Below are 26,140 nucleotides of genomic sequence, written 5' to 3' on the forward strand. Positions count from 1 at the left end.
CTCCAGTGTTCCGAGCTGGAATCGAACCAGCGTACTCCGCTTACCGGGCGAATGCCTGAACCACTCGGCCATCGGTACACGAAGGCAAGGGTCGAAATTTCCAAGTATATGACATTCCCGAAGGCTCGTGGCGCCCTCTGCCATCCCTGAGGTAGAACAGTATGGTTCGACCTCCTAGCTGAATCAACTCAGGTGATTACAAGCTAGCGAAGAGAGATGGCGCTGCCATTAATAGTACGCTAGTTCGATTCCAGCTCGGAACACTGGAGGCCTAGGTCACTTTTTCTTTGTATATGACATTTATTTAATGTTTACATATGTAACTCCGTATAATCAGCTACAGTGTAAGAAAAAAACGTCCCTCGGGACCTTATAGAAAAAGGTACGGTGGCCTAGATAGCGTTACACCTTTGGGGAACGCTCGGCTAGATGGCGCTAATATTAATATTTGGTATTTGACATTTTAACACATATCAAGCTAAGAATATGGGCCAAATCGTCAAGACTGAGGTTTATAAGTTTATAGCTTGTGTCGAGAGATGGCAGTCAGCACTGTGATTACATATTTTACTTTGACAGTAACTCTCTACACCCTGTTTTTATTGAATTCCGTTAACTTTAAGGGAAGGTTCTTTAGATCAAATACTATTAATTTCTCTAAGTTATTTAAAAAGTTAAGATAATTACTGAACACGTGTGTGACAGCCTTTACCAATTCCTACTGTTATTTGTTTTGACATGTGCCGTCAATCACTTGACACTAACTTGAATGTAATTCTTAAGGGTCTCTCATACTAATAAATTCATTTATTATTGTATGAAAACGATGAAAAAATTTTTTTGTGAATTTAATCAAAAGTGATAGGTATACAGGATGGTTCCTGATAATGAACCTAACGACGTGTCGAATTTAACGGAAAACAAAAAAAAACACGGTGTATAATACTTGATCCGTAAGGAACCCGGACTAATTCCAATAAGGTCTATTGGGATAAGTCCGGTTTCCTCACGATGTTTTCCTTCACCGAAAAGCGACTGGCAAATATCAAATGAATGTGCTTAGTGACGCATATCCAACATTATTTTGTCTCACAGGTGGACTCCGAAGGAGGACAGGAGGCGCCCCCTGCCGGCTGTTTCATCCCTTACAACCTCATCACGCAACACAGCATACCAGGTAACCTACAAAAAATATTATTTCACCACACCAACTGGTAAAGGCTTACTTTGCTATTCGAAAACAGATAGCAAAATTGCATTTTATCCACTAGAGTGCAAAGTAATTTCATACAAATTTTGACATCTTGAGCTGGCTGGTAGAATTTACCTATACACTATGTAACATAATTGCCGAAGATAAATCCTATGGCTTATACATTACCTTCTATAGTACCTTTAATTTTCATGGTGTTTATTTTAAAAAATAAACTTTTTAACAAAAAATAAAACCGCCTTCAAAAATAAGCGCGTTACAAAACACGGAGAAACTAAAAAGCCAAAAATAATAAACCTTTCAATTCAGATTTCTTATCGTATTGCAATAAGCTAAACATCCAAATTATAAACAAATCAATTATTTTTGTAGTCGGTACCAGACCTGTTCGTCGCCTTGCTATTGCCTGTTTGCCCCACCCAACCATACACAGGCTGGTACCGACTCCAAAAATAATTGATTTGTTTATAATTTGGATGTTTAGCTTATTGCAATACGATAAGAAATCTGAATTGAAAGGTTTATTATTTTTGGCTTTTTAGTTTCTCCGTGTTTTGTAACGCGCTTATTTTTGAAGGCGGTTTTATTTTTTGTTAAAAAGTTTATTTATTTGTTGATTTTTAGTGGTTCCTAGTGATATTATATGTATCAGTCCGAATACATGTACAGTAGTGAAAGAATTATCCTTTAACTCCTAACCATTGAGGAGTTGACCTTCCATCATCAGCTCAGTTGATTTTTAGTGGTTCCTAGTGATATTATATGTATCAGTCCGAATACATGTACAGTAGTGAAAGAATTATCCTTTAACTCCTAACCATTGAGGAGTTGACCTTCCATCATCAGCTCAGCTACATAAAATTATTACCATCAGACGTAAATACTGGTGTACCTTTGAAAAATAGACTAAAAACATTACATGTGCCTATAACATTTGAAGAGTTCCCTCGATTTCTCCCGGATCCCATCATCAGACCCTGACTTGGTGCCAATGGGACCATCTCGGGGTTATACCGGTTCGATCAAAAAAAAAATTTTGAAAATCGGTCTACGATTCTCGGAGATATCGAGTAACATACATACAAAAAAAAATAAAAAAATAAATAAAAAAAAAAAAAACATTCAGTCGAATTGAGAACCTCCTCCTTTTTTGAAGTCGGTTAAAAAAGGAAGTGGTATTCGTAACCGCTATTCGATACCGGTTATGCTCTTAAATGGATCACACATTAATGTTACATCCTGTAGATATTGAATAAATTTATAGATTTAATTTAGGGCCAGTTGCATCAACCAAATTTAACAGACACATCATCGTCAGGCAGTAGACGTCTATGGAATTTCTCATAGAATTTTTTTTAACGAACGCTTTAACGGTGACATACGGTTTGATGCATCCGGCCCTAAGTTTGATGTTTTATAGTCAGTATTTTGTTCATGTTGGTGTGGTGAAAAATTTTGTGTTTCGCTCGGTGGCAAATTTTGTTTAACCTTCGTGCCTTGAAACCCTCGCAACGCTTAAGATTCCACATTTTGAACCACGAGCGTAGCGAGTATTATATTGGAATCTTTTGCTTGTTCGGGTATCAATATTGGGAAGTGCGGTTGAACAACAACTGTGTCCCCTAAAACAAATAACTATTTATTGATAACATTTCTAGTTTAATATGGTGATTAAGCCGGAGTGTAAATTTTATATGGGCGTTTCAATTAAAATGTTTCTGCCGCGACATGGTAGAGAATTTGTTTGCAACGTCCATACTAATATTATAAATGGGAAAGTGTGTGTGGCTGTTTGTTTGTCCGGCTTTCTCGGCAAAACGGAGACGAATTGACGTGACTTTTTTGGGGGGAGATAGTTGAAGGGATGGAGAGTCTATGTTAATAGACTACTTTTTGTCTCTTTCTAACGCGAGCGAAGCCGCGGACAAATTGGGTTTGCAATATTTATAGCATTATAAATTTGAGTTTATTATAACGTTTCAGCAAAGAGGATCAAGTATTATAGAGAATGACTGCATAGACTGCCATCTCTCGACACCGGCTTAAAACTTTTGAACCTCAGTTTTGACAATTTGGCCCATATTCTTAGCTTGATATGTTTTAAAATGTCAAATATTAATATTAGCGCCATCTAGCCGAGCGTACCCCAAAGGTGTATCGCCATCTAGCTCACCGTACCTTTTTCTGTATGGTTTTGGGGTACGTTTTTTTCTTAGACTTTATCGGTCTTTACGAAGTTATATAGGTTTGAGTAAAGGAAATGTTACCAGACTTAAAATAAATTGTGTGAACACCTTACACAAATCAACCCAGCCCCAAAATAAGCAAAGCTTGTACTATGGGTGCTAGGCAACGATATACATATGTAGATAGATACATATATGTTAAATAGAAAACATCCATGATTCAGGAACAAATATCTGTGCTCATCACACAAATGCCCTCAACGGGATTCGAACCCAGGACCGCGGCTTAGCAGGCAACACTACCCGCCAGGCCAGACTGATCGCCAAATACCTGGCTTTTAAATACCCTCACTATTTTCCCAGATAAATCAATAGCGGACTGCGTGGAAGCCCTAATAGGAGCGTACCTGCTGGAGTGCGGTCCCCGCGGGGCTCTGCTCTTCATGGCGTGGCTCGGCATACGGGTGCTGCCGCGACATGACGTGCCCCTGCCGCACTGGCCGCGGGACTGCCAGGTTTGTAGCGCTATATCTTGAGAATGGAGTGTCCGATTTTGATGATTTTTGGCAGGATTGTAGCTTATATTGTTAATATTTTTATGTTTAAATTTGAAAAAGATCGGACTAAGGGCTCAGGAGTTATAGCGACTAAAGTGTAAGTATGTTTTAGGACGAAATATCTCAATAATTATTAATAAACTTTTTATGAAATTCCTCAAGAACGTAACACAGTTATGTACTATTTTTAAGTTTAAATATGAGAATGATCGGAGCACGGATTAAGGAGTTATAGGTACAAAAGAGTATGTTTTAGGACGAGATATCTTGAAAATTCTTCGTCCGATTTTCATGTGTCATGAACATATACCATTTTTAAGCTCGAATATAATAAATATCGGACTACGGATAAAGGAGTAAAGAGCTACAAAACGCAAATAAAAGTCTCCGTCAATAGAATTTGTGAACAATATTAACAAACCTTGTAGTCAACATTTCTTTAATTTCCATTCTAACTCATCAGATACTGGCTAAATCCATGTGTTATTTAATCAATTCATATCACATTATGATCCTCAACCATTAAAATAATAAAATTGTGCTAGACTATAAACATTTTATATAATGGATTGTTTACATTGTTGACAATATCTATTGACAGCGATTTTTAGGTGCAAAATAAATTGAAAATTTAAATTGAACATCAAAGTATAAGGTATGACACATCACAACCACAGTATAATAAAGAGTACTATCGTACAGTATGGCCACTCCCGCTCCCCGCTGAAAGTGCCGCCCACCCCCTCTCGGTTACCTGACAGTTACCGCCTGTCAAAAACGCGTACAGTCGACCTGTCATATCTCACTCATACAAGCATGGTACGCGTTCACCTACACGAGCTTAGACTGTGTGCTAGGAACGTGCCTCTTTCATATATTTAATCGCCAGTGTCCGAGGTGTGTCACAACCATCAATGTCACTTGATCCTAAGTTCAATTGTCGTTTTAAAAAACAAAACAACCAAGAAACATCATGTTTTTCATTCAACAGAAGAAAAGGTCAGCCCGGAAGTCACGTCGGGAATCAGATTCCGAGTCATCAGATGAAGATGATGATGATCTTCCCAGACCGGTCGGCTCCCTGCCGCCTTACGAAGAAAACGGACAGTGGTTCCTGGTGAGTTAGACGTTGATTTACAATAGCAAAGAGGATCGAGTATTATAGAGAGTTAAAGTAAAATGTGTAATCACAGTGCATAGACTGCCATCTCTTGACACGGGCTTAAAACTTATGAACCTCAGTTTTGACAATTTGGCCCATATTATTAGCTTGATACATACATACATACATACAATCACGCCTGTATCCCATGAAGGGGTAGGCACTCTTGGCAAATAAGGGGTTGAAAGAAAACGAAATTGTGACATTGCAGTGACAGGTTGCCAGCCTCTCGCCTACGCCACAATTTAACCCATATCCCACAGTCGCCTTCTACGACACCCACGGGAAGAAAGGGGGTGGTGAAATTCTTAACCCGTCACCACACGGCAATATTAGCGGCGGTATTAGCTTGATATGTTTTAAAATGTCAAATAATAATATTAGCGTCATCTAGCTGAGCGTACCCCAAAGGTGTAATGCCATCTAGCCCACCGTACCTTTTTCTGTATGGTACTGAGGTACGTTTTTTTCTTAGACTTTATCTGTCTATACGAAGTTATATATGTATTTGACAATAGGGATGACGACTAAACTAAATAACCTAACCACAAAATTAAAATTTTGAAAAAACCCCCGACTGCGACATAGTCGACCGATTTTCATGAAACATGGCTAAGAACACTCCCGACTAACTCAACTTTCAGACAAAAAAAAACTTACTCTAAATCGGTTCATCCGTTCGGGAGCTACGATGCCACAGACAGATACACACACAGACAGACAGACAAACAGACAGACACGTGAAACTTATAACACCCCTTCGTTTTTGCGTCGGGGGTTAAAAAATGGCAGTCTGTTTAGTCCGTCAGTTAGATCGTCCAAAAATACTGAACACATATTTTTCGCTTTTTCTAGTTAATGAAAAAATACAAAGATATAGAGCACAGAACTTAATTTAGATAGAAGAAACAAATTCATATATTTGTATAGGGGCCGAGCGTGTCAAATTTTGTACTGAAGTTGATTCTTGCCTGTAATTTTAAATATGTCTCAGGCTCTTGATTGTTCATAATTTTCGTGTTGTTGCAATTGAATATCACGTAACGAGGCATTTTTTATGTTTTGATTGACTTCAACTTACAAAAATTGACGCCCGAAAGCTGCAAGCTGCGAGTAAAGACGGACAACTCAGTGGATTTCACTGAGTTCATTTGACACGCTAAGCAGATACGTTTGCTTGATCTATGGTATATATGACATCTGTGATATAGAGCATCAAAGTTCCGGAGTGGGGGCTTGTGACGTCACTTCTAAGTAAAAATTGTACCTAGGCGTGACGTCACGCGAAACTTCAACGCACTGTACCGTCGTCATTTTTTGTTTACGAGAAAAAAGAAAAATTACTTGTCTAAAATTCTTTGATAATCTAACTGACGGACTAATTAGTTTTTTTTAGTCGTCTCGCCTATTTTACAGTGATCACGCGAGAGATAAAACTTACAACTGCGAAGTATGTTGCGAGCGGGACGTCAAAATAAACATGAGCTTCCGGAATAGGAACCTGGTTCACATTTTTGTTTATACTACGTCGGTGGCAAACAAGCATACGATCTGCCTGATGGAAAGCGGTCACCGTAACCTATGGACGCCTGCAAAGGGTTTGGGTTGCCGACGACTCAAAGGACAATACACGGGACAAATTAGTTCCGTAGATCCTTCTGTCACCAGCACACCGCACCCTCGTTGAGCTCTGGCAGCCTTACTCACCGGCAGGAACACAACTCTATGAGTAGGGTCTCGTGCTATTTATTGCTTTATTAATCTCGTGTCTTCTTTCAGCCGATGTTTGGTGCGCTGAAGGCGCCACCGTCGCCGTTGTTGCGTTACATCGCCGACCCTGAAGGCGAGCTTGAGCAAATGTTATCCGGTGAGTCACACGAGGGTGAAATCATATAGCTGCGAAACAAGCTACAAACCATAAATATATTGACAGTCAACCAAATCTTGGCAATAATAATAATAAAAGCTTTTTACAATAAAATACAACCGACTTCAAAAAGAACAATCATAATCATAAGGTTCACTTTATGAAATTGCTAGTTTTCGAGAGAAACTACTCGAGTTATTTAAGAAAACACCGAAATCCAAAATTTTAATTTTGTTAAACCTTATCAGTAAAGAAGTCGGTTAAAATTTTCGCGAAATTCAAAATTTCTAGTTATTTGTGTGAAGGCACGCGTTTTATGAAGACAATTGGCCGGTGAACTCTACATTTTTCCAATTTGCCGTCCTTTTTAGGGTTCCGTTCCGGGTTAACCTGTGACCCAAAAGTGGACATGTTAAATTAAGAAAATTGAATTATGGAGGGCACTTTTGGGAGGTAAAAATGAAAATTAAAAAGCAAAGTTTTTTGAACTATATTGTGTTACATATCAAATGAAAGAGCTTGTTATAAGTATTTCAAAAACATATTTTTAAATACCTATTCATTTCTGTTTCGTTTTTTTTAGACTGTTCAAAATATCGATTTTTCGCAAAATTTACTTAAGTGCCTACAAAAAAGGAGGCGCTTAAGCCCTTCTTGTGGTTACGGTACCCTTGCAACGCGAGTACCACTCGCACTTGACCGGTTTTGGTACCAAGATTTGGTTGACTAGATATTTGAGTATGTCTCACGAAAGATGAACTATTTGTGAGTGGGCACGGGAAAACGTCCCACTTTGTCGACTGCGATAAAGCCGCTTTGTCAGTTTAATATTCATATAAAGATACAAGTAAATCTCGCCTTAATGGTAACCGACAAAGTGGGACGTTTTACTAAACACACTCACATGTATAGGCTACTTGACCCTTTTTTAGGGTTCCGTAGTCAACTAGGAACCCTTATAGTTTCGCCATGTCTGTCTGTCCGTCCGTCCGTCCGTCCGTCCGTCCGTCCGCGGATAATCTCAGTAACCGTTAGCACTCGAAAGCTGAAATTTGGTACCAATATGTATATCAATCACGCCGACAAAGTGCAAAAATAAAAAATGGAAAAAAATGTTTTATTAAGGTACCCCCCCCCCCCCTACATGTAAAGTGGGGGCTGATATTTTTTTTCATTCCAACCCCAACGTGTGATATATTGTTTGATAGGTATTTAAAAATGAATAAGGGTTTACTAAGATGGTTTTTTGATAATATTAATATTTTCGGAAATAATCGCTCCTAAAGGAAAAAAAAGTGCGTCCCCCCCCCTCTAACTTTTGAACCGTATATTTAAAAAATATGAAAAAAATCACAAAAGTAGAACTTTATAAAGACTTTCTAGGAAAATTGGTTTGAACTTGATAGGTTCAGTAGTTTTTGAGAAAAATACGGAAAACTACGGAACCCTACACTGAGCGTGGCCCGACACGCTCTTGGCCGGTTTTTAAAGTCTGTCTTATATGATTAAGTACTGTCCAATTAACTGAAATAAAATATTACCATATTTTATTATGACCTAAAAACAGCGAAAAATATTTTTAAAGTATTTTTTACGTAATCAGGCCCCGTAGCCGAATGGCATTTCTCCGACGCGAAACGAAAGCGATACGCCGCTGGCTCTGTCGCGCCAATACGCAAGCGCGATAGAGATAGATATCTACTAGCGCTTCGTTTCGTGAGCGTTTCGTGAGCGATTGTTCCATTCGGCTAGCCACCCAGGCGAAAACAACACAGTCATGTTAATCTATAGATTACCTGTGCATCTGGTCATTATATTCGAAAACTACATTTTCTGACTTTTAAGTATGAGGCATAAAGTTCATTATGTCAGTGATTGTTTTGACATGAAGTAAGTTCGAATTCGATGACGTCACAACATCGCTGACAGCGATTTCGGTGGGCAAAATAAAAAAAAATTACTCACATTTTTAATCGAAAATACGTAGTCATCATATTCTTTTAATACTCAAAATCTATAAATATTGTTTTTTTATGTCAAATACTACAGAAGATAATATCATTTATACTGATTTAAACTTTCACGATTATTACACATAATTATTTTTAAAATCGGGACTTAATCGCGTATAACTACTCGCGCGGCTGTCAGAAGGTGTTGATGTAATTTCAAGCCAGTCTTCTCCGAGACCACGGGGACAACGCCGTCCTTGAAACGTTGGAGGTCAGTTTAATATGTACGCGATAATATTGTACGCGATTAAGTCCCGATTTTAAAAATAATTAATATCATTTATTGTGCCAAATTCGATATGAGTCTAGTAGCCTATTAATCTCATAACTCTTGTTTTCCAGGCTATGACGCATTGGAGCGGACGCTCCGCTACCGCTTCAGAGATCGCTCTCTCCTCCTGCAGGCGTTAACGCACGCGTCGCACCAGAGGAACAGGCTGACAGACTGCTACCAGCGGCTCGAGTTCCTAGGAGACGCTATTTTAGGTAAGGTTTGACCACAAAATATTGTTGACGACCGGTCTGGCTCAGTCGGTAGTGACCCTGTCTGCTAAGCCGCGGTCCTGGGTTCGAATCCCGGTAAGGGCATTTATTTGTGTGATGAGCACAGATATTTGTTCCTGAGTCATGGATGTTTTCTATGTATATAAGTATGTATTTATCTATTTAAGTATGTATATCGTCGCTTAGCACCCATAGTACAAGCTTTGCTTGGTTTGGGGCTAAGTTGATCTGTGTAAGGTGTCCCCAATATTTATTTATTTTAATATATAATAGTACAAGTACAGAGGGCTCACTCCTTTGATGTTCACAAAATGCAGCCATTCTGAATTCTTACCTACAACAAACGGACCGCACGCGAGCACCCGACATTGAATTTTATTGCGCCGTGCGAAGGTCATCACCACTGAATGGGCCGCGAACTCGCGGCCGCCGGCATGTACTTGTAGCCCGGCGATAGAACTAGTATGACATAGAACTTGTACCAAATAATCTACATACTTTTAAACTAAAGGAAAAATAGAAAATTCACACTTCCGGCAGAACTTGAACCTGCGACCTCTGGTATTGCCGTAGCCATCTCACTCTCAACTGCGCCAAGAAGGCCTGCTGGATGTGTGGGAAATTATCCATGCATTCCAATTTTTTTTTACATTGGGTTTTTCCTTGAAATATTCTAGACATGTATTTTTATATATACATATACCTAACCATATATTTATTTTTTTGTTTAACGATTATTTTTATATGAAATTGTATATAAGGTGCTAACAAATTAGTCACGGATATTTTAAGGGACGTTAATTAACATCAAAACAATGAACTTTCACTAGAAATTACTGAAAAAAATCATGTTTTTTTTTTGTTTTCATACCCTTAACAAAAAAAAATATTTTAATTTATTTTCTAAATAACCATCCTCTGTAATGTAATTGCCTGTCAGGATGTTTAACAGTGTCTCTCATGTCACGTTAACAGTGTCTAGAGAGGTCTCATTTAATAATTTTATTAACGGGGTGTTTTAACATAGCATATTTGTTTCCTAGTTTTCTCTAAAAAAACATAACAAAACCTATGATGTTTCATACATAAATATACTCCAGGAGCGGAGTACTATCAGCCGTAAAAAATATCCGTGACTAATTTGTTAGCACCTTATATTATAGAATCAATATTGTTATGAACAATAATTACAACAATAAATTGCCCTGATAATTAGGTTAGATTAAGATCATAATATATATGTAATGAACTATTCATAAGAGCTTGTAACTAGGCCTACATGAATAAAGATATTTTGAATTGAATTGGAAATTATCAATGCATGGATAATTTCTACCCGTAAGGCGTTTAAAAATTAAGGGAACTAAACTATTAATTTATTTAAAGTCACTTACAAGTGGAACACGATAAAATAACATTATTTTACATTTTTCCAACGTTTGCGAGGTCAGGAGTCTTTAGTGCAACCAGGGTGGCTAGCCGAATGGCACAATCGCTCACGAAACGCTCACGAAACGAAGCGCTAGTAGATATCTATCTCTATCGCGCTTGCGTATTGGCGCGACAGAGCCAGCGGCGTATCGCTTTCGTTTGGCGTCGGAGAAATGCCATTCGGCTACGGGGCCTGGACGAAACATTTCCTATGTAATTTTATAACGTCATTTATTTCAATGCCTCAGTTTCGATCTCTATCGACCCCTTATTTGCCAAGAGTGGCACTGAAACTTGAGTAGTTTCATGTGCTCTGCCTACCCCTTCATGGGATACAGGCGTGATTGTATGTATGTATGTATGTCATTTATTTACAGATTATTTAATAACGCGGCACCTCTACGAAGACCCGCGCAGGCACTCGCCCGGAGCCCTGACCGATCTCCGCTCCGCGCTTGTGAATAACACCATATTCGCTACTCTCGCGGCCCGACACGGATTCCACAAGTTAGTCCCTTTAAATGGCAACTTACAACACGCACACACACACACACACACACACATACCCACACATGAGTGACACACAAGACCGTATAGTTGACTGTCTTCTTCGAAGCGCTACCCCCGAACTATTCATCATTTACAGGGTCGTGCATAGATCTTTAAAACCCTACATAAAAGTATTCCCCAAAACCAGCGCGAGACGGCTTCCGCGCATGCGCGCAGTAACGAAAAAATTGAAAACGCATTGTTTGGCTCTGGAACCATGGCAACGCATTGTTATAACGATACTGCGCGCGTGCGCGGTAAGCCGCCAGGGGATGGCTTTGGGCAGCTGCGCTGGCAGTGCAAAATACAGGAAACATTGTGAATTTCACGAAAGTTATTCTAGAAAACTATTAAAAACTAAGTGCATGGTCGTTGAAAAAGTATTGTATGCAACGGTGTTTAACTGAGTCAAAAAATACTCGTGGCGTCTTTATTAACAATTTTCGGCTTCGCCTCAACGCCACTCGTCTTTTTTGACCGCCTTTAAACGCCTGTTGCATAAAATACTATCTTGTTAAGTTGGCAGCAATGTAATGTGTTTTATACGCAGTACGTTAAAGCCCAAAACACACTGCTAAAAATGCGTTTTTTTGGAGAATCAAATGATAGATTCTTGGCATCTTTTATTTTAGTAGGCTTTTAAAGATCTTCACGACCCTGTAAATGACGAATAACATAGTACGAGGGTTTACTGGTGAAACCCGATAAGTTGAGCAAACTGCTTTTTGGAATTCGAACTATGTGCAATTTTCACAATGTTATTTCAAGGACAAATTATCTCGATTTGTCGGGTTTGACCAGTAAACCCTCGAGTACTAGAAGTCATTGATATTACAAATTGGTTCCTAATGAAGTATATTCTCGCAGGTACTTCCGTCACATGTCTCCCGGTCTCAACGAGGTGCTGACCCGCTACGTCAGAATACAAGAAGAGAACGGCCACTCCATCAGCGAGGAGGTATGGCAAACTTTGATTACACTTATACAGCCTGTAACAAAAGCAAAAAACCGGCCAAGAGCGTGTCGGGCCACGCTCAGTGTAGGGTTCCGTAGTTTTCCGTATTTTTCTCAAAAACGACTGAACCTATCAAGTTCAAAACAATTTTCCTAGAAAGTCTTTATAAAGTTCTACTTTTGTGATTTTTTTCATATTTTTTAAACATAGGGTTCAAAAGTTAGAGGGGGGGGACGCACTTTTTTTTCCTTTAGGAGCGATTATTTCCGAAAATATTAATATTATCAAAAAACTATCTTAGTAAACCCTTATTCATTTTTAAATACCAACAACATATCACACGTTGGGGTTGGAATGAAAAAAATATCAGCCCCCACTTTACATGTAGGGGGGGTACCCTAATAAAACATTTTTTTCCATTTTTTATTTTTGCACTTTGTTGGCGTGATTGATATACATATTAGTACCAAATTTCAGCTTTCTAGTGCTAACGGTTACTGAGATTATCCGCGGACGGACGGACGAACGGACGGACGGTCGGACGGACGGACGGACGGACGGTCGGACGGACGGACGGACAGACAGACATGGCGAAACTATAAGGGTTCCTAGTTGACTACGGAACCCTAAAAATAAACTGTAGACGGTTAAGTGTCCACAATCCACAAGAGCAGGTGACGGGTTAAGAATTCTTTAGGTTTACGGGCCTGTAACAAGGTGTCACAGAAGTCAACTGCGGGATATGGGTTAAATTGTGGCGTAGGCGAGATGTTGGCGACCTGTCAATTTCGTTTTATTTCAACCTCCAACCAAAATAATATAACACAGTGGGAAAAAAGGGTAAAGAAATAATTCATTGAAAAACTTTTCCTAATTAGTTGTAGTTATTAGACTTATATTGACCGGGATATAGACCGTGATTACCTTTTTGATTTTTGTCGAGCTCCCGATATTTCGACGCAGTTTCATGCATCATGATCACGGAAAACTCTCCGTGATCATGATGCATGCAACTGCGTCGAAATATCGGGAGCTCGACAAATCTAATCGGTCTATATCCCGGTCAATATAAGTCTAATGAAAATAACCGTGAATCATTCAAAACTCTTAGTTGTAGTTATGTTATGTAATCGTAGGCTGAGTGATTTAGATTTAGTTCTTGTGTAATTCTAGGTTAGATAATAGTATTCGTTGGAACTCGCTGCATTATATGAGACAATGTTATGTACTCCGTAAATGTCATGTATATCAGTACTTGATGTTATTAAAACCTATTTTAATGTTTGTTATGTAATTTATTATATATGTGATGTGGATGTACTTTTATAATAAAATAAAAATTTTATTTATTTATTTATTTAATCGTATGGCATGCATGTTCAGGCAATCAGAGTACAGCTTTGAGATCATTAAGCCAGGAAACTGCATCGGGTGTCAGGGCATTTAGATCCTCAGCTGGGCCAGGATAAGAGTGGAGGGGGCAGCGCCGGAATATGTGGTCAGTGGTTTGCTCTTCTTCGCCACACTCGCAGAGGGGAGAGTCCTTCCAGCCCCACTTATGTTGCCAGTAATTGCAGCGGCCATGCCCAGTTCTCAATCTATTCAGGCGACACCAGGTGTTACGCGGAAGATGAAACCCTCTTGGTTTTCTCGTCGGATCTGAAGGATAGGGGTTGTCTTTTTCTGCCGTAGCACTAGACCATTCAGCTTTCCACCTGTCGGAGATATTGAAGTTGCTTAGGCTTGGCGCTTTAGCATAGGGTGGGTTTCGAGAAGCCAAACGCTGTTGAGGGGGGTGGCAGAATTCTCTGTGGACGGGTAAGTTTGGGTTTTTATTTATTTTGTCCACTTCTCTCTTCAAAGCCTGCGTGCGTCGGAGGTGAGGCGGGGCTACGTGGCTTAAAACTGGCAGCCAGTGAACCGGAGTGGATTTGACAGTGCCGGAGATGCAGCGCATGGTCTCGTGCAGCTTGACATCAACTTTGTTGGTATGTGCACTACCAAGCCACACCGGAGCACAGTACTCCGCCGCAGAGTACACAAGCGCGATGCCTGATGTGCGCAAGCAATCCGCCGAAGCTCCCCAACTGGTCCCACAGAGTTTATGGAGAAGGTTGTTTCTAGTTGAAACCTTTTGTGAAAGCTTGGTCAAATGTTCCCTATAGGTCAGGGACCTGTCCAACGTAACACCTAGGTATTTCGGGCAAGGGTTGTACTTCAGTACTTCGTTGTCCAGGTATACAGTTGGACGATATTTGGCCATCTGGTTGTAAAGATGAAAACAGGAAACTTCAGTCTTACTTTGGCTAGGTATAAGTCGCCATGCTCTAAAATATGCCGACAGAGATTTTAAGTCCGATGTCAGAGTTTGGGCTCCAGATTCAAAATCTTTACTCTGTGAAACGAGCGCGATGTCATCGGCGTATATAAACTTGGAAGCTTCTGTGTGCGGAAGGTCCGAGATGTACAAGTTGAACAGCATCGGCGCCAACACAGAGCCCTGGGGGAGGCCATTGTTCAGCTTACGTTTCCTGCTTCTATTGTTTCCCAAGAAAACTTCGAAAGTCCTTTCAGCCAGCATGTTGGAGATGAGGTCCACCACTTCTCTACTGGGGATTGTAGACATCAGCTTTTTAATAAGACCGTGCCTCCAAACTGTGTCGTAGGCTGCCGTAAGGTCTATAAAAACCGCAGTTGATTTAAGGCGTTTTTGAAATCCGACTTCTAGGTGATTAGTGAGGGCTAAAACCTGATCAACACAGTTCCGGCCCTTCCTAAAGCCGGCTTGCTCGGGTGGAGTGACAGCTTCTATAAAAGGTTCAATGCGGCCTAGAAGAAGGCGTTCTAATAGCTTGTGGGAACAACTTAGAAGAGCAATAGGCCGATAGCTCTCAGCAAGGTTTTCAGGCTTTCCTGGTTTGGGCACGGCTATTACTTTTGCCAACTTAAAGTGTTTAGGTAGGTCATTGTTTTTTAAGATATTGGAGAAGAAGGTTGAGAACCAGCCGACAGCGATGGGCCCCATGTGCTTCAAGAACTCATTAAATATGTTGTCAGGGCCAGCGGCTTTGTTATTTTTGAGCTGTTTAATAGCATTCGTAACTTCCTCGACAGTGAAAGGTCCAGCAAGCTCATGGTTTCTTGGGGAGTTTTGCTTGAGAGCTGTGAGTTCTTTCTTAACTTTCTTCGTGAAGGTTTTATCACTTTTGGCTCTAGTTAACTCAACCATTCTGGTGGCTATGGCATCTGGGTTAACACATGCACTGTCTCTGTTGTTACTGTGCTTTCCCGTTAGGCTGTTTATGATCCTCCAAGCTTTTCTGCTAGACTGTTTGAAGTCCATTTGGCCAACCGCAGTTTCCCACTTTGCTTTTCGGCTCTCATCCAGGGAGGCGAGAAGTTCAGCGCCAGTGCGATGGTTCCCCGTTTTTCGGTACTCTTTATATAGGGTTTCGCTTTCCCCACTCCATCCAGGTATGTATTCTTTTCGGTAACCCCGTGGTATAGACGCCTTTGCAGACTTGATGATTAGTTTGCAGATGTTACCATAGTTGGAGGCTACAGGGTCCAAGTTAGCAGAAGATATGCTAAGGTCTAAGTGCTCCTTGTATTTCTGCCAGTCCGCTCGGGCAAAGTTCCACCGTGGTAGCGGCATGGAGTTTTGGAGAGGGATTTTGAGACCAATCTCCAAACATACGGGTCTGTGTTGACTGTTCGGAAAGTTAGACAGTACCGAGCGACTACAAGGGAGTGGGTGATCGAGGTAGTCTTTGGACACAAATACGAGGTCAGGATTATAGTCCTTTCTCCATCTGGCAGAATGGAAGGTTCCTTTGTCTTTTGCGTCGAATACTAAGTGTAAGTTATTCATATCCACCCATTGGGCCAGTAGTTCACCATTTGCGTCAATCTCCGAGTATCTCCAGTTCGTATGGTGGCTATTGAAATCTCCAACATATACGCTCGGGTGCGATTGGACAGGCAGGAGTTCTGAAGGCCATGAGATGCTTGGGGGTTTGTAGACATTGGTTACCGAAATGTTGTCCACTTGTATGACGATATAGTATAAAGAGTCTTTCGCGCTAGCGGAGATTACATGGATGTTTGCGATGTCTGACCTGGCGAAGGTGGCTATGCCATGTTTATGATGGTGGATAGCTTTAACTAGAGTATACCCCGGTAGTCTTGCCCTCTTTTCAAAGTCTGCTTCATCCCTAGTGTGAGTTTCCTGAATATTAACGATATCAACTCTATAGTCCCTTAATACCTTCGTCAGATAGTCACTCTTAGCCATGCTTATTCCTTCTATGTTGAGTTGCAGGATGCGTACTGAGGGAATAAAATAAAAATAAAGCCCCTTAATTGCCAAGAGTGGCACTGAAACTTGAGTAGTTTCATGTGCTCTGCCTACCCGTTTATGGGATACAGGCATGATTGTATGTATGTGTATGTTATACGCGATTAAGTTGCAATTTTAAGTAAGAATGTAATCCTAAGGGCATTTTCAGAATTTGAGCCCCCCAATTAGCGTGAGTTGCTAACAAAAATGAACTCGCTGTCAACTGACACGCTTTGACGACAATTAAGCGTAAAATTTGTCTAAAAATTAACTTTTTTCACATTTTGAATGTAGATTAACGCTTAAAGTTTATGTAACACAAAAACAATACTTTCATTGACATTTCATGCTTAATTATCGTCACAAAACTGACAGTGAGTTAATTTTTGTTAACAACTTACGCTAATTGGGGGTCCCAAATTCTGAAAATGCCAAATCGAAAGTATAATCTTCTAGAAACATCATCATCCTCCTTGCGTTATCCCGGCATTTGCCACGGCTCATGGGAGCTTGGGTCCGCTTTGACAACTAATCCCAAGATTTGAAGTAGGCACCAGTTTTACGAAAGCGACTGCCATCTGACCTTCCAACCCGAAGGGTAACTAGGCCTTATTGGGATTAGTCCGGTTTCCTCACGATGTTTTCCTTCACCGAAAAGCGGCTGGCAAATATCAAATGACATTTCGCACATAAGTTCCGAAAAACTCGTTTGTACGAGACGGGGATCGAACCCGCGACTCCGGATTGAAAGCCGCACGCTTTTACCGATAGGCCACCATCGCATAATCTCCTAGAAACAGTGATATGATTATGATTGACGACGGGTATGGCTCAGTCGGTAGTGACCCTGCCTGCTAAGCCGGGTTCGAATGCCGGTAAGGGCATTTATTTGTGTGATGAGCACAGATATTTGTTCCTGAGTCATGGACGTTTTCTATGTATATAAGTATTTGTTTATTATAGGTATATATATCGTTGTCTGAGTACCCACAACACAAGCCTTCTTGAGCTTACCGTGGGATTCAGTCAATCTGTGTAAGAATGCCCCATAATATTTATTTATTTATAATTTATAATTATTTTTGCAGCACTACCTGATACACGAAGATGAATTAGAGCAGGCAGAGGACGTGGAGGTCCCTAAGGCCCTAGGAGACCTCTTTGAGTCCATAGCGGGTGCCATATTTTTAGACTCCGGTAAGCATATTTCGCAGTTATATGATTTGTCACATAATACTTTTTTATGATATAGGTAGCAAAAATAGCCGCCTGATGGGAAGTAATCGCTGCCCATGGACATAAGTAACATTAGGGGAGTCACATATGCGTTGCCGACCTTTTACGGCTCAGACACGAGTGCCACGACATTGGTCTAAGCGCGACAGCGGTGAACGGCGGCCATACATTGGAGCGAGACACAGCGATGGGACTTTTCATTCGCACGTATGGCTGCCGCTCACCGCTGTCGCGCTTAGACCAATGTCGTGGCTGGGCCGTTAGAACCTGCTTCTTGAAGAAAAATATTTACGAGTTAGCTTCTAATGGAAAAAACTTGAACGGGAATCTTGTGCAGTACGAGGGCTCTAAAGTTTAGGTGCTCTAGCAAGTTTAAGACGCTACAGGAGCGAAATTGCTAAAATGGAAAGGAGCCGCCCTTTCAATTTGAGAATTTCAGTTAAATATACTAGTGTTATCAACTAGATTTATCGAAAAAGAATGCCAATTCAGAATAACTCAGTCACTCTCGACTGTTTCCTCCTTCGAAACTTAATCAATCGTAACGAAATTTGAGAATCTGAATAACAATGAAATAATCTGTGTCGGACCGTTTAGTTTTTTTGGCTAATTGTTACCAATACTACGCCTTTTTTTGCGCCATAATCAATAAAGCCGGTTTTGGAAATTTTTGATGGGCTCTAGCGTCTTTAAAAATAAAAATATCAAAAAAATCAAAACGATCTGACACAGATAAAAATAATAACAATCTGTGTTGAAAAAATCAGTGCTCTATCTTCAAAAACCAGGGAGGAAATAGTCGAGAGCGTTAGTATGGAGAATTGACCCCTCCTGTATCGTCTTAAATACAAACTATTTTTTCATCACATTCCCACAGTAAATGTGTAATTGCACGCAGGCGGAGCGGGAGTTATAAAAATAATCGTTCTCCCTAGAAACTTATGAATTTTTTTTTTTATATTCATATTCATTTAATCCATTGTCATCATGCTCAACAGTACAATACTTATTTGTTATACAAGGGGGAAAAGTTGTATTTTAACGCCGAGTGTGGAATTGAAAAACTAGCAAGTGAAAGGATTCTATAGTTGAACCACGAGCGAAGCGAGTGGTTCGAGAATAGAATCCTGAACTTGCGAGTTTTTTAACACACGAGAAGTAAAATACATTTGCACCCGAGTGTAACACAAAAGTTTTCCCCTCACTATAGCGAGGAAACTACAACGCAAAAAATGCGTTTATCACTGCTACCAGTAGTTCCACAGGTGGTAAATCATCTTTATTACTAGATTCACCTACTTTTATCAATTTTAAAGCAGTTAATTTGACTTTATTCAAGGTCAAATTACTTTACCCACTAGTGGATAAAATGCGTTTTTACCCGCTGGTATTAAAGGACAAAACACGTGTTTCCGAGCTAGTGAGGGGAAAAGGTCTTACATAGGTCTTAGTACGTACATGATACCCTGCTAGGGCATACAATATAGGATATGTTACTTATTCACTTAATTAATATAATAGATTTTAAAATGAAGTGCATCAGTATTTTTTTTTATTGAACGTGTGATGAAAAGCATTGTATACTCGGGGCGTAAGAATATTGCAAACTCGTAACACAGCTTTTAACGGTGTGTGATTTGCAGGCATGTCGCTAGCGGCGGTGTGGGGCTCCTACGAACAGTTAATGGGTGCGGAGCTCGAAGCGTTCTCGGCCGCCGCGCCGAAGTCCCCCGTGAGGGAGCTTTTGGAAGCTGAACCCGACACCGCTAAATTCGGGTAAGTATACCTCATCTTATACTCTGTATTTTTTAAGTATTTAAAAGATGTCATATCATATAACCCGGCAACCTTCAAATCAAGGGTGAACAGGCACCTTCTGGGCGAGCTCTCTCTATTGTAGGCCACGTCTTTGCCTTTGGCTAGTCTGTGGTCAAGAGTAAGCCCATTTATAATTTTAAAAAAGAACGTGCACAAATAATTTGTTGAATTAGGTTTAAAGAATTTTATTTCTTAAACAAACTTTACATTTCACTTAGCACCAGAAATAAATTTGAAAAGTCTTATTTTATAATATTTTTTGTTTGTTTTTAACCCCCGACGCAAAAACAACGGGATGTTATAAGCTTGACGTGTCTGTCTGTATGTCTGTCTGTTTGTGTGTGTGTGTCTGTCTGTGGCATCGTAGCTCCCGAACGGATGAACCGATTTAGATGTAGTTTTTTTGTCTGAAAGCTGAGTTAATCGGGAGTGTTCTTAGCCATGTTTCATGAAAATCGATCTACTGTGTCGCGGTCGGGGGTTTTTTCAAAATTTTAACTACATCAAAAATGCGTGGCTAAAATCTTTTGGGTTATTCAGACCCACGGTGTAAATTCTGCGCTCACACTTATTTATTTTTTTATATTTTCAGCAAACCAGAGCGCCTGGCGGACGGCAGACGAGTCCGCGTCTGCGTGGAAGTGTTCGGGCGCGGCGCCTTCAAGGGCGTCGGCCGCAACTACAGGATCGCCAAGGGCACGGCCGCCCGCTGCGCTCTGCGGCATCTTAAGAGGCACAAGCAACACTGAAACTTTCACACTGCAACATATTCGCTTTAAAAAACAATATCTAATTGTCAGACTTATATCAAAGACATATCGTCACTACTTTGAAAAAATCTCGTATCTCACGCTGCTTCTCAAAGTTAAAACGCAGTAAGTCTATATGCATTCCATACATACTTACTACAATTTTCTTTTCATTGACAGACGGAGATACAAGTTTTTTTAAAAGTAGTGACGATATATAACTCCGTATAGACAGATAAAGTATAAGAAAAAAACGTACTTCAGTACCATACAGAAAAAGGTACGGTGGCCTAGATGACATTACACCTTTGGGGTACGCTCAGCTAGATGTCGCTAATATTAATATTTGACATTTTAACACGTATCAAGCTAACAATATGGGCCAAATTGTCAAAACTGAGGTTCAAAAGTTCTAAGCCTGTGTCAAGAGATGGCAGTCTATGCACTGTGATTACACATTTTACTTCGACAGTAACTCTCTATAATACTCGATCCTCTTTGCTTATACTGACCGGGATATAGACCGTGATTGCCTTTTTGATTTTTGTCGAGCTCCCGATATTTCGACGCAGTTGCATGCATCATGATCACGGAAAACTGACGAAGGCGGGTGGATGTTATCCCCCCCGGTCAATATAAATCTAATGAAAATATCTAATTGTGTTTACTCGATGAGTATTACTTGTCTAGATCCTCATCATCCTCCTTGCGTTCTCCCGGCATTTGCCAAGGCTCATGGGAGCCTGGGGTCCGCTTTGACAACTAATCCCAAGCGTAGGTACTAGTTTTTACGAAAGCGACTGGCATCTGACTTTCCCGAAGGGTAACTAGACCGGTTTCCTCACGATGTTTTCCTTCACCAAAAGCGACTGGCAAATATTAAATGACATTTCGCACATAAGTTCTGGAAAACTCACTGTGCGAGTCCGAAACGAACATCGCACGTACTTGTCTAAATAACAACATATTTTTGGCAAAAAACATGTCTGAATAAATTTACACCTAACAGTCTTAGTAAATCCATACTATTATAAATGGGAAAGTGTGTGTCTGTTTGTTTGTCCGTCTTTCACGGCAAAACGGAGCGACGAATTGACGTGATTTTTTAAGTGGAGATAGTTGAAGGGATGGAGAGTGACATAGGCTACTTTTTGTCTCTTTCTAATCCCCCACTTCTCTAAAATGGGGGGTGGAAGTTTCTATGGAGCATTCCTCCAGTTCCGAATTTAACGCAAGCGAAGCCGCGGGCAAGAGCTATATAGTTATAACTGCCATTTCAGCCAATATAATTTCCCCTCACTAGCTCGGAAACACGTGTTTTGTCCTTCAATACCAGCGGGTAAAAATGCATTTTATCCACTAGTGGGTAAAGTAATTTGACCTTGAATAAAGTCAAATTAACTGCTTTAAAATTGATAAAAGTAGGTGAATCTAGTAATAAAGATGATTTACCACCTGTGGAACTACTGGAAGCAGTGATAAACGCATTTTTTGCGCTGTAGTTTCCTCGCTATAGTGAGGGGAAAAGTTTTGTGTTACACTCGGGTGCAAATGTATTTTACTTCTCGTGTGTTAAAAAACTCGCAAGTTCAGGATTCTATTCTCGAACCACTCGCTTCGCTCGTGGTTCAACTATAGAATCCTTTCACTTGCTCGTTTTTCAATTCCACACTCGGCGTTGAAATGAAATGATGAAATGATTTATTTGCCATTAAATGTGGTATACAATGGTGTTAAATATATAATAATTAGAGCTAAACACATTTAGGCTTTAAAAAGCCATGCAAATTGTGATATTCTAAGTCTAAGTTTAAGTCATGAACAAATTAAATTATTTTCATGGAAAATCTTTTAATGGTTAAAATACAACTTTGCCCCCTTGTATAACAAATAACTATTTCGTTTTCTATGTATATTAAAATAAAATTAGTAATATTGTACCTAACTTATATAATTAAATGATGTAACTAGTTTTTGTAACGCACTTACATTAACGCAATAATTATTAATATTATTATAAACTGTAAATAAATTGTGTACTGAACCAATCAGTTTTTTTTTCAACCCATCCGTGTATACACCATGTTTTTTTTGTTTTCCGTTAAATTCGACACGCAGTTAGGTTCATCATCAGGAACCAGCCATCATCATCATCATCGCTTTTTGTTAAATTCGAAAAAAATATTTTTTTTTTGTTTCCATACATAATAAATGAATTCATTAGTGTGAGAGGACCTTAATCATAACATTAAAGTCAGTGTCAAGTGTTTGACGGCACATGTCAAAACAAATAACATTAGGAAGTGGTAAGGGATGCCACACACATGTTCAGTAATTAAATTCATTTTTTTAATAATTCAATAACCATAATAGTTAAGACGCTAGTTTCTTAGAGAAATTAATTGGATTTGAATTTGACCTGAAGAACCTTCCCTTAAAATTAACGGAATCCAATAAAAACACGGTGTATATTTAGGATCATGTGAGTGCATAGGTGGTTTTCCACCGGCAGGGCGTGAATGGGCAGAGCAGAGAAGGAATTGAAATTTGTATGACGAAGTTGTAATTCTCGCCCGGCGCATCTTCGGTGGAAATAGTTAAGATTGACTTGGATGTGCGGGACTTTATTTGAGATATTTGTTAGTGTTGTATATTTGTTGTTTTGCTTATAATATGTATGCGATTGACATTAATGTCCATCGCGAAGCTCGCGCAGGCCCGCGATGGCTTTTAATGACAATTTTTAGTGGAAAAGGGTCCTGGCGATTTCAATTCCCTCCCCGCTCTGCCCATTCACGCCCTGCCGGTGGAAAACCACCTTCATTGCCACCCTCTTTTCCTCGACCAAACCATAGATTAACTATAGATAGATAAGATCATAGCATCAGATTAAAATGCGACCCCCTAAGAACGCGCATACACTACACCACGCATAGATGGCGCCACATAAAATGCCTCGATGTAACTGGTCCATGTTTTACAATGTTTGTATTGTTAAATACTAGAGTGTCCACCGGTTATATATGGTAGGCGTGTTCAGTGGATACATGTAGAACTCAACATCATAGTGTAATAATAATGGAATAGTTACAATTGTCCCCCAGTCGAGATTTGCCTCGTGTGTACCTTATTCTTACTTTGATCATCATCCTCCTTGCGTTATCCCGGCATTTGCCACGGCTCATGGGAGCCTGGGGTCCACTTTGACAACTAATCCCAAGATTTGGCGTAGGCACTAGTTTTACGAAAGCGACTGCCATCTGACCTTCCAACCCAACTTATTGGGATTAGTCCGGTTTCCTCACGATATTTTCCTTCACCGAAAAGCGACTGGCAAATATCAAATGACATTTCGCACATAAGTCAAAAACTCATTGGTGCGAGCCGGGGTTCGAACCCGCGGCCTCCAGAACGAAAGTCGCACGCACTTACCGCTAGGCTACCAGCCACCAGGTATTCTTACTTTGATAAGTCAACTAATACCATGTTGGTGACAAACACACATAAAAGTTTGAGAGGTTGATAGTTTTTGAACTTTACATTAAGACCGTAGCCTTTGTTCTTGGGATAAGTAGGGACAAAATAAAACTAGTTATATGTTTAATAAAAGTTTATTGATTCTTGTAACAGATTTCCTGAAAGTCACATGTCGTCGCTTATCAAGAATAGTGGCACAACTCACAATGATATGTTACTGCACTTTATATTCTAACTCTTACCGGTAAGATTAAAATTCAAAAGGCATTTCATTTTGAGTTGTGCCACTATTCTTGATAAGCGATAGTTTTACAACATACACATTAACACGAGTATAATTTTCAATGAGGAGGCACACTGACATTTTATCCCGCTAGGCGGCGCCTGTGCAAGTGTCTAGGCATGTCACTGTCATTCATATGTTTGAGAGAGAAAAAAATATCTTATCGCTCTCATGTATGAAATTCTTTATCTGTGCAATGGACTAATAAGGTGGCGCCATCTGTCTTAATCTTTGAGTGTGCCTCCTCATTCAGACCTGCCACTTATACTCTGTCAAACAAGTCTGTCAGTAAATAAGAACAAAGAAAACTATAGGTATCCTTTTCTATAGCACCCTAAAGAAAAGGATGCATATAGTTTGACAAAGTATAGCTCTCGCGCCCGGCCGTGGAGATAAATATATCAGGGGCTCCAAAGATATAAGTTTAAGGGCGACTTGCACCGACGAAAATGGAGGGTTAACCCGAGGGTTAGTATTAGTGTGTTGCCATGGCAACCCATACGATTTGATAACCCATACGTGGACTAATAATAGGCTAGTTTCCTATACTTGAAATATTTTATGCAGTGCACGATAAAGCACCACATAATTAACCAGAAGCAACCACAGAGGAAAAATATGGACAGTACGAGTAGTTACTTGGTCATCACAAAATTGTCATCAATGTCATCATGACAATTAACGCGCAGGCGCAAGATGGCGCCGATTGTGACCAACGACAAATGGACGCGTTCAGGCTGTTAAGGCCGTGTTGCACGTTTATGCGTCCGTGGCACACAAATGGTCTCGCCGGAAGATCAGCGCTGACCCTGTGGTTAGCATTACGCTGAGGCGGGACCATTTCGTGGTAAACAATTATATGTGTTATATTTTTCTTCGTTTTTTAATTATTATTTTTTCTTTTAACTTTTGAATGTGCTTTTATTGTTTTATATGACTGTGTTTATGTTGTTTATCACGAATAAATGATTGATTGATTGATTGATTGATTGATTGAGTTATGTTTAAACATAATTTATATTTAATAAGTCAAAGAGAAAGATATAAAGTAAATGATTTGACCGTGACATCACTGCTCTGTATATTTTATTTTAAGTATAGGAAACTAGCCTAACGGGGCCCCTGGCGACGGTAGAAAATCGTACGAAATCCTACATAATTATGCTTTACGAACATTGAACAAATAGTAACATATCTTACTTATAATGACGTAGGTATTAAAACTAAATGCATTATTTAATGAATCTACGGTGGTACTCACGTTATTATATCGCTACTATGTAAGGGCATTTATTTGTGTGATGAGCAGATATTTGTTCCTGAGTCATGATGTTTTCTATGTATATAAGTATTTTTATATTATATATATCGTCGTCCGAGTACCCACAACACAAGCCTTCTTGAGCTTACCGTGGGACTCGGTCAATCTGTGTAACAATGTCCTATAAAAATATTTTCCCCTCACTAGCTCGGAAACACGTGTTTTGTCCTTTAATACCAGCGGGTAAAAACGCATTTTATCCACTACTGAGTAAAGTAATTTGACCTTGAATAAAGTCAAATTAACTGCTTTAAAATTGATAAAAGCAGGTGAATCTAGTAATAAAGATGATTAACCACCTGTGGAACTACTGGAAGCAGTGATAAACGCATTTTTTGCGTTGTAGTTTCCTCGCTATAGTGAGGGGAAAAGTTTTGTGTTACACTCGGGTGCAAATGTATTTTACTTCTCGTGTGTTAAAAAACTCGCAAGTTCAGGATTCTATTCTCGAACCACTCGCTTCGCTCGTGGTTCAACTATA

The 26,140-nt window shown here is 39.8% G+C and overlaps 1 protein-coding gene across 1 annotated transcript in view; it reads left to right on the top strand.

Moving 5' to 3' along the window:
- Window positions 1-20,730, top strand: part of LOC125239053 (endoribonuclease Dcr-1) — an 86,936-nt gene extending 66,206 nt beyond the window's left edge. Inside the window, exons 34-43 of the mRNA XM_048146509.1 lie at window positions 1,096-1,177; window positions 3,763-3,914; window positions 4,948-5,073; window positions 6,898-6,985; window positions 9,340-9,483; window positions 11,310-11,439; window positions 12,349-12,439; window positions 17,864-17,972; window positions 19,655-19,787; window positions 20,422-20,730. Coding sequence (XP_048002466.1) covers window positions 1,096-1,177; window positions 3,763-3,914; window positions 4,948-5,073; window positions 6,898-6,985; window positions 9,340-9,483; window positions 11,310-11,439; window positions 12,349-12,439; window positions 17,864-17,972; window positions 19,655-19,787; window positions 20,422-20,578 — 1,212 coding nt within the window. The 3' untranslated portion in view covers window positions 20,579-20,730. The remainder of the gene's footprint in view (window positions 1-1,095; window positions 1,178-3,762; window positions 3,915-4,947; window positions 5,074-6,897; window positions 6,986-9,339; window positions 9,484-11,309; window positions 11,440-12,348; window positions 12,440-17,863; window positions 17,973-19,654; window positions 19,788-20,421) is intronic.
- Window positions 20,731-26,140: the final 5,410 nt, after the last annotated feature.

This window comes from Leguminivora glycinivorella, chromosome 25 (assembly GCF_023078275.1).
Source record: "Leguminivora glycinivorella isolate SPB_JAAS2020 chromosome 25, LegGlyc_1.1, whole genome shotgun sequence".
Lineage (NCBI taxonomy): Eukaryota > Metazoa > Arthropoda > Insecta > Lepidoptera > Tortricidae > Leguminivora > Leguminivora glycinivorella.